General features: G+C 26.4%; 1 protein-coding gene across 9 annotated transcripts in view; it reads left to right on the forward strand.

Annotated features, from left to right (window-relative positions):
* The window catches only part of LOC108692855 (antichymotrypsin-2-like), a 34,360-nt gene extending 24,055 nt beyond the window's left edge, over positions 1 to 10,305 (forward strand). For 2 of the 9 annotated variants that reach the window (XM_018201458.1, XM_018201367.1), the window contains exon 8: positions 5,175 to 5,389. In XM_018201458.1, the coding sequence (XP_018056947.1) occupies positions 5,175 to 5,365 (191 nt within the window). In that variant the 3' untranslated portion in view covers positions 5,366 to 5,389. Of the gene's footprint in view, positions 1 to 392; positions 571 to 1,593; positions 1,767 to 5,174; positions 5,390 to 7,550; positions 7,712 to 8,393; positions 8,884 to 10,075 lie in introns of those variants that run through there. The other 7 variants (XM_018201403.1, XM_018201422.1, XM_018201440.1 and 4 more) reach the window with 7 other exon arrangements.
* The last annotated feature ends 186 nt before the right edge of the window (positions 10,306 to 10,491 follow it).

Below are 10,491 nucleotides of genomic sequence, written 5' to 3' on the forward strand. Positions count from 1 at the left end.
AATTAATGCAAAAAGTGTAGCAACTTAATTTCATTTTTTGATTTATTATACAATTTTATATATACAACATACACATATGGATCAAACAACAGATGTTAATTTAAAATGAACAAAAATATCGTTTAATTCGCTCTCTAATTTTCTAATACTCTGTACAGTTTCTAAATCAATAAAGTTTCTCTTTCGCGATATTTCCAACATGCACCGTGACGAAACAATACTGTCACAATCTTTCAACTTTCTGTTGCTTGAAAGTTCTATGACGAGGAAGATACTCGGTCATGCTAATAATACTCTAACAAAATCGCTTTGATGAAGATTATGCAAATAGTGAACGGAAATGTTTATAAATCAACATGTCCGTATGATCTGGTTGTATGATTTTTTTATAGATGTAATATTCTTACCCGGAAGACCAGCTCCTCTACTTGAACCGTTAATCTTCAATGCGGACAGACCCTTCTACTGCATCATTAAACACAACGTAGCTCCGATTTTTGTCGAATTCGTCTTTGAACCTTCAGCGAGTTTTTAATATTTCCCGTAATCGATTGTACTGTAATACAATATAATTCAACATGATAACAAATACAGCACAGCTTAATATAATAATTCAATACAACTCTTTTAGATTTTCGCGTTGTATCGAGAAAAAGAGAAAAAAATTTTCATTTATACAAATTGACGCTCATCTTGGAGATGAAAAATTACATAACATGAATAACTTATGTGATCAGCTTCACATAACAGATAACAGCGTTGGGAGTGAATAATTTCTTTTTTTAATTTCATTTAAGCATAGATTCATTTCGCCTGCACTAAATCAATCATTGATTTTTTTCTGTCTATGTGTTTTTTTATTATATTGCTAAATCTTTAATTTTTTTTAGAATTTACTAATAAAATATTAAGCACTTGAAATATATCATAATTTTTTAATCTCATTCTAATGTTTTTCGTTACATCATCTATACGATGGTTTACGTTCGCTTTTAGTATTACATAAGGTGCTTTTTTAAAATTAATATCTAAAAAGATAGATAGTCTTTTTAATATTATATTCAATCTCGATAAAATAGAATGAGTGTATTTATTAAAATTACTTTTCAATACATTTCAATACTTTTCAAATCATAGATTTTATGAATGAATTTTTCTTTTAATTTAAGAGATAATTATATTTTTATTTTAATTGTATTTTTTATTTAATTTTTTGGATTTAATTTGCTCACTGTTATGCTTGTGATGTCTGTATATTGAACAATAATTGTATATAAATACCAAAAAAGAATTGTTTTGGGCATCTACACTACTAGATTTCTACACGAAATTGACACAAAATGTAGTTGCTTTTTTTTTTTTCTTAAAAAAATATCAATAGAATATTATTAGATTTGAATCCAGAATTATCACGATGCACAGTAATGTACACTGTAAGTTAGGCATCACATTTTTCGTCACAATATAATAATAATAATTTAATAGGACGCATAATGTCTTTGCTGTGCGGTCACGAATCGCTTCTACGAAGCGAATAAGGATTAATCATTATAACATCGCAGTTCGCACGAACAATCCAATAATCTGTTCCAGGATTGGAGTTCGAAATGCGATGTCTGATGTTGCAGATCGACGTGGAAATTGATCATCCATTTATTTTTAATATTATCAAGATTCTTCAGGATCAGGAGAGCGGAAATGGTGACGCTGTGTCGCTGTTCACCGGGATAGTTACTGTACCGATTTACTAGCCAGTTGCAGTAAATGAAATGTCGTGCATATTAATATGCTTATGATCGTTTACATCTTGAGAAAGTAACATTTTACGTTAAATCATAAGTAACATTTTTAGTGTTTTTTGCTAAAATCAATTAATTACAGCTGTCAATTAATATTTGTTGTTTGCCTAATATTATTGATTGTTGATTCTTAAATCTTTGAATTTAATTTAATTTAATTACAAATGATTCAAGAGAATTTGTGAATGTAGAATTATTTTTAGTAATATCTGAAATAATCTTCACAATTTCTCACTTTTTAATGTTGACATATGATTTGTTATTTTGAATAGTAATGTTGTTTGAATAATATGTAATAAAAGTTCTGTTAATTATTAATAATGTTATTAATATTTATATACTATGAAATAGATGTTTGTTATTTCATTTTTTCAGATTTATATATTTTTTAACATTTAAAAAAAATTAATTTAAAAACATCTATATGCATGTATACATGCATATATATTTACAGCTCATTAAATTTTAACTTATTTTTCATTTAGATTTGTCATATGACAAATATAAATATTATTTTTCTATTCGTGAGAAAATATCGACAATTTTTCGCATAACTTAAGACAAATGTAAAAAGAAACAGATAACAAAGTGACAAACATTGTTTACGATAATTTTACGTAAAAAAAAGAGATGTTACTGTAAAGTATTTTAATTTACATATAAATAAAAAGTTATAAATAAAAATGGATATGACAAAAATGTTTTTATGTGCTTCACAATAATCTTGTCTGATCGCCACGTCTTGATATTTCTGCGCATCGCAACATTTCTATTTTATTCTTTTCTAATTTTCTTACTTTATATTCTGCGAAAACTCTATTTCTTCTTGCACGGTAACAAATTTATATAGCATTGCAGTTGCATGTTGTATATCTGTTCTACGATTTCACGATACGAATGGGCGAGTGAATGAGTCGCATGTGATAAATCAATCGTGTGTTTCAGCGATCTTCATCGTGGACAAAATCTCAATAATTCCGGAAAAATTCTCAATCGATCGTCCATTTGTGTATCATATCGTCAAGATAGACAGAAAATCCAGAGATGTCATCCCATTATATAACGGATTCGTTTATAATCCATAATGCAAATTGATTGATGATCGTTTATCATCATTCGTCCTTTCACTTTTAGTTTAAATATCGATATCTATATATTTGTATAGTCGCTGTATATCTACTGCTCACAAATTTGCGCTCATTGAAGCGAGTTGTTTACTTTGTCCAATTTAGAAATATACTGCAATATACTGTGCACATTCTGTATTTCGTACAGTTACACTTTTTGTATTTTGTAGCAATAATTAATATTATGATGATTAATTATTATGTTTTCGTTACGAAGCAAATTTCTTACATTTTTTTGCTTGTAAATCAGCAATAAATCAAAATATATTTAATAAATTCAATTTACTTTCGATATCATGAACAAAAAATTGCATTTATCACTACATATTGCTTCTATTATCTGTTGTGATGTTGCAGCTGTACAACTATATGAAGATTCGTAATGAAAATTCTCTGATAGATATACACACTATTATTACATAATTAATATGTTTCAAAAAGGCGGGTTTATGTGAATATTTCATTATTACTGCAGACCCCGCAGTTTTCGGTTGATCAATCATTTTATTATCAAATTTATCGACGTGAACAAGAATGTATTGTTTTCCGAATACATAATCAAACCTAATTATTAATTAACATATATCCAGTATAATAAATCTACGCATAAATTTACGTATATAAACATAATAATAATTAATGATTTAACAAAATAATACAATTTGCAGCTTAGTGGGGTCGGTTCACTATATTTCTATATTGGAAAAAATTTATTAAATTTTAATACATATTTTTATGAATAGTACTAAGTAAACATTTACTTACAATAAATAAATATATGTTTACATACAGTAAATATTTACTTAGGGCTATTCAAACAAATATTTATTAAATGTAGTATTTTTTCAGTGTATTCTTTCTGTTAAAAATATATGTATTTAATGCTTATATTTCTTTGATAGCTATTATTGATAGGTAATCTTACAGGAAAGCAGATTCTTGTTCTCTTCCCAATATCGATTATATGAATTTAATTATAACAGAAGAAGTGTAGTAAAATTCACAAAGTCTGTGAATAACACAGGAATAGTTTCACGTATACATGTGCGAATTGCACATATATATTTTTTATGTAATAAAAAGTGATTCGTATGTATATGATATGCAATGTGTACATTGCATGTCGTTAATATTTTTTTTGCATTTATACAATAATCTGAATCTTGAATATACATGAATTATGATTGAAATTTGTTTTTAATCGTACTCGTTTACTTTTCTAATGAGTGTTCACGAATTGTGAATAACAATTGAATATTTTAGCAACGCATTTTTCTATATCGAAGTGCAAATTAAAACTAAAAGTTTTGAAACGCATTTATTATCTTAGTTCTTCATCTTGACGCATGTTTAGCTCTTTTTGTCTCTTATTATATTATTAATTACGAGCATGATTATACAATTTAATTTGTTGTTTAATAATTCAAAAAAGAGTCGCAGCAGCGAATTCTTACCTCCATTAGCATCACACTTTTCTTTCAAGAATGATTAGTGATGTTTTCTTTAGAAGAATACGATGACGAATATCTCGATCATCCATTATTTTATTACTTAATCATAGTCTATCAAACCCGAAAACATAAAAGACGACGAATATTGACACTATTTTCCGGAATTATTATTGCACCTGAGATATAACTGACTTACAATAAAAAAATTATTATGTCGACTAATCCTATTAAAATTATAACATTTATTAATATATCTGACCATGTAGATTATTGTATATAATAATTCATTCGTGTCTAACATGTATTAAAAAGTTATATACATATTGCTGTTATATTATTCCTGTTGGATCTTCGTATGATAAGTACGAAACTTAATAATAATCTATGTATTATGCATGTGTACGCTTTTATGTATGTGTACTCTCTAAATTCTTTAGAATGAGATTCACTTGAAAGAATTTAGAAAATACATATGTGATTAATTCTATACTACAAGTACAATATTTTTTTAAAGATAGATTAACAATATTCTTTTCTTTTTTCATTATATGTACTTAACGCTGCTCTGAGTTCGATATTAATCTGTATATTCAGTTTTTTATACACACGTATAATTTTTTACTTAATTTATTTTATTATTTTTTTCTACAATGTATACATTTCGTATAATATTATAGAATAAATAAAAATTAAATTTAAATAAAGACTTTAAAGTTATAAAATATGCACTATACTTATGGTTGCATTCATAATATATATGTACAATAAATAAAAATATAAATAAGTATATATGATAGTTGCAGGAGTCTTAAAAAGAATCAAAATTTCACCTCGAAGATCTGAAGAGTTTTCGGTTAATCGCCCATTTTTATATGTCATCGTAGCAGCGCAGCGTGGCGATAAAATCGATAACTCGAATCCATTAATTTTATTCACTGGACGAATTTTCACGCCCGTCATCCAAATGAAGCACTTTACTTTTGCTTAATAAATTACTTAATAACGTATAGAAATGTAGGAACTAATTGAAATGAAAAATAAAATTATTTTATTAAATTAATTACTAATGATGTAAATATAAATTCAATATCTATACATACAGTTGTGCATATATAAAATATGCAGATATTTAGATAATTATGTGAGGAATAAAGTTGGAAATAAAATTATTAATATAATAGACCATCAAATAAATATAAATATACATTAATATATATAATGATCCATCAAATAAATATGACGTTCCTCTTATATTTGAATAAATTATAAAATCTCACATATTACGTGAGAAAAACAGAATTTTATTATCTTATTATTTTAATTTTCTCGCTATTCATTTAAATTAATTCCTCGTATAAATTGAAGATTAAAGAAAAAAATACTGTGGTTGCATTGCAAGTGGAAAATATTAAACGCAGTTTCAAAAATGTTATTTTTTTATTTATTATAACTATAAATATTTAACATTCGTTAATATCTCTTTGCGAATAATTAAAATCAATAATGAGAAAATTCAAGACAGATTTATTTCTTAGATAAATTATATTTTGCAACTAAATTTACTTAAGGAATACTTAAACCTCGTTTCACATTATAGGAATTTTTCTTTATATTAAAATTTTTGTTCCACTTTTGTGTTTTCTATCTTCTTTAAGATTTTTCTTTTCTCAATTAGTTTATTTTGCACTAATATTTGTATCTTTTAGTCCTTTTGTCCCAACTTTTATTGTTTGTATTTAGAAAATACTTATTCTTTTTAATTGTTTTGTGTGTTTTATTTTCGCAAGTGCAGTAAACGAAATTCAACAAGAATCTGTTTTTGTCGTATATAATTTCTACATAAATCCTATGTTCCAGGAATGAATTTGTTCTTCAAAATTATTCAAGAAAGTCAAGACTTCGTGATTGATCGTTCATTTTTCTATAATATCGTTAAATTAGTTGGTTTCGAAGAAAAGCCTAGTTTCTTAACGCTTTTTAAAGGATATGTTCTCAATCCGCAATAATACATATATATATGTAATAATAATAATGTGTATCTTCCAAATATCTCCAATGACTTTTATTATATCATTATTGTTAAATTAATGCTGTCAGTATTCAAATATTCTATGAGTGTTTTGTTTCGATAATTTTCTTATGATTTCAGTAACAAAATTTTTCAAAAAAAATTTTTGAACTCGACTGCAGCACATCCGAATTTATCTAGCTTAGTTTCATAAGTTTATAAATATATATATATATATAAATTTTTATTAAAAAATGAACAAGTATGATCGAACTTTAAATTAATTAATCCAATATTAAACCAATCACAATTATCATCATTAACATTTAATTTATTAAAAGATCTATAGTCGAAGGAAAAATATAATGGCAATAAACATTCGCATCGCATTGAGCAAAGTGAAGAAATATCTAAAAAACATTTATATTAATTATGAATTGCTACTATTCTAAAATTGAAAATTAATGTTATGCAGCATGTAAACGAAAATATTTGCAAAAAAATCGCTTTATGACTAAAATTATGATATGATTAACAATATAAAAAGATCGCAGGTACATTTGTTTTAGTTGTCACTCATTAACGATGCACACAAATATGAACCAATGACTTTTTGATAGATCGCTCATTTGCGTATAATATCAAATATAAATACGGGAAAAAATTGATAAAATCTTTCTTTTCTTTGGACAATACAACCTGAAATTTAAATAGGCGAAAGATTGCTTCGTGACAAATGCAGTTCGTTGTAAACAACATGATCAGTTGATATATATTACGTCGTTTATCACTAATATTTAACGATGTTGTGATGCACATTTCGATATAATTTCGACATAATTTTGCAACTGGAAAAGAATAATTGCATTAATAATGTGCATTATTTTCATATTCAGAGGCATTCAAGAGAATTTCTTAACGAAAATAAATTAACTTCATTGAATTAATTACAAAATAATCGTATTTCATGTCATGGTCAAAGTCTCTCTTGCGATGTTTCGTTATCATTAGCAATCAAGCGATGCATCAAGTTGATGTATAACAATAAGTACGTATTGCATATGAAACAGCGAAATTTCTTGTACGAGGCATTCCAGCAACTAAATCAATAATAGAAGATTTATAGCATAAATTTATAGCATGAACTGTTGATGAATTGTTTCAGCAGCAGTGATGATAGAAGCTGTCAGTTTCACATTTCCACTGGAATTTAGAGTGGATCATGCGTTCCTCTATAGCATCGTCAAGTTAAACTCCGAAAGTAATAACATCGTAAATCTATTTGTTGGATATATTATCGAACCCATTGCATAATAATTTACAGAGGTAAAGTCTTTTTAAAAAATATCAAATTGATATAATATAATTAAGAAAGTATAAATTTGATATGTTCATATCTGAGTAATAAATAATAATAATAGCAATTTCTATGTGACTCGAATTTTTGTACTACTCCGATTTTATTTTTTAAACTTGTGATATATTTATATATAGGTAATTTTTTGAAGAGTACTTCCTTGGATAGTATTTTTTTGAAAGTACTTTCTTGGATAGTACTTTTGAATATTCCTTCTAAATAAAAATTGTGCTTACAAAATTGTCAAATATTTCAGAGGAACTACTAAGACAACAAGTGCAAACAATCATATAACAATTCACATTGTTTTAACACAATGATACTATAAAAAAACTATAAAAGATGAAAACTCAAGCGAAATTAAATGTTATACTCAATTATCGGATTTATTGCCACACATATATTTTGATAGAATATTCTGTAATCCTCTATATTATTCTTTAATTTCATTATATCAAGAAACTTCCCATTTGTTTAACTTTTTTTTGGAAAGTATACTAACTTTATATGAAATAGAGCATGCAGCATGAGAGCAATTTATACTATGATTCCTTTACAGGAATCAAAAACGCATAAAAAACACGAAGTTTGTGGGATATCGAAAAAATAAAACGAAAATGAAGCCTTATTGAGATCAATGATTTGTTTCAGAAGTCGAGTTGGTGAATTATTCTCTTATTGTCAACCAGACGACCAAAGAGATTCATATTGATCATCCATTCTTGTATGGCATTATTAAATCGAAACGGGAAGAGGAATTCTATGTTCTGCTGTTCGCCGGATATGTCAGTAAATTAAATTAGTTCGATGATTTAGAAATAAAATTAATCTAAATTACTAAATAATCAATGAACTTATGAATGATTGCGCTACTAGTTGGCGATGCAACGATCACTAATAATCGTTTCTTGCATCCTGATACAAAACAAATTACGTTGAAATTCATAATAATCGTTTTACTTTTGATAATTGAGCTTTTCGAATTTCAAAATTTTGTTAAAGATTAATAAAGAGTTGAAATTCGCATTCTTTAATTGGTTTAAAATGCAATAAGCTTATTATGGAAATTTGTATAAAACAAAACGACGTAATCTTGAAAAATATAATATCGCATTTTAAAAAATATAAAAATCAAGAATAATTTATTAAAGTTTAATAATTTTTCTCGCAATCTCTTCCACATGATATTATCACTGTGCTCATTCTCTTGTTACTTTCAATATATTCTCCTAAACATTCTTTTAATTCAAACGTCGGAAATCTACAAGTTTAAAAATTCAATTGCAACGATCGCTTCAAAGAGCTGAGTAATTTTACATGGATGTTGACTAAAAAAACAAGTAGACATACTGTTAATAACAATATAAAATATAAGATGTATAAATAACAGAATTACGATTCTGATGTGAAGATCTTGTATATCCTTGGAAGAAAAAGATGAAGCAGTTTTTAAAAACTTCGAAATCATTGATCGACGATTAATATTAATTATCAATTATTAAGTCCGACAACTATAATGTGAAATCATGGTGCACAAAATTTAGCTTAGTGTGGAAATTCACACTAAACAGGAATTCAAGAATTGGATTAAAAATCAACTGTGAATTTTTAAAATGTGCGCGGATGCCGATCGATATTTGTGGTGGCAATACAACTGCGCGCATAGCAGAAACAACTTTTAGGAATAACTAATCACAATCGAGCATTCCTCTCTTTCAATGAATGAAAGGGGAATTCGAACATGATTAATCAATTCTTACAAATTATGATATACAGTTACGGCCATATAAATGACCCTTACCGATTATTAGACAGAGCGTCGCAATTCGCAATTGTAAAAAAGAGGATGATAACAAAGAACATAAAATAAATAAAAAATAAAAAAAAGTCATTTTGTACTCTGCTCCTTCTCCTTTTATCAGTCAAAAATTCTACACCCATAGGCGAGATAAATTGCCGGTCTTGAATTACAATTATTTTCGACTTCTCGCAGAAATATTCGACTTTTTTTGTAACTTACATTGTCTTTCACTTTGGTTTTAATTAACACACGCCTTATATGTACTATGTGCTTGTCACTGATTGTGCTTGTTATATGAAGTATTAAAATATATCATCACATTTTAGTATTGAATGTTCTTTTGAGATTATTAATACTGCAAGAAGTTATTTATAATAAATCTATTAGACATTATCTATAATATCTAATATACAATATTAAATATTTAAATATTAAAAGAGAGATATGTCAACTCCGTCTATGAATGAAAGAGTCTCACAGATAGACAATGAAATTCCTTCGATGTTTTATAATGATTATGTATATATTGCAGGTCTTGTAATACAGGCTTTTTCTTTGAATTTCGAGGAAACATTGGTAATAAACCGTCCATTTGTGTATTCTATTGTAAGAAAAATGGACCCATTGAATGAAGAAGCCGTAATGCTTTTCTCTGGACTCGTTATTAATCCACATTACTAGAAGAAATATCATAATTTAAACTATACCTCATCAAAGTAACTGTAATAAAGAATAAAGAACAAATTCTGAATAAAAAAAATATGTATTTATATAATGTATGATTATACAACTTGATAAATTCTTATGCATGCTTATATGAGTACAGTAATACTAATAATAATAATAACAAATAACATATATATATTATATGTGTTATTCGTTATTATTATTGTACTCATATTATGTAAGCAAAATATATATAAAATCTAATATAAATATAATATAAAT

The sequence above is a fragment of the Atta colombica genome, unplaced genomic scaffold (assembly GCF_001594045.1).
Source record: "Atta colombica isolate Treedump-2 unplaced genomic scaffold, Acol1.0 scaffold107, whole genome shotgun sequence".
Taxonomy (NCBI): Eukaryota; Metazoa; Arthropoda; class Insecta; order Hymenoptera; family Formicidae; genus Atta; species Atta colombica.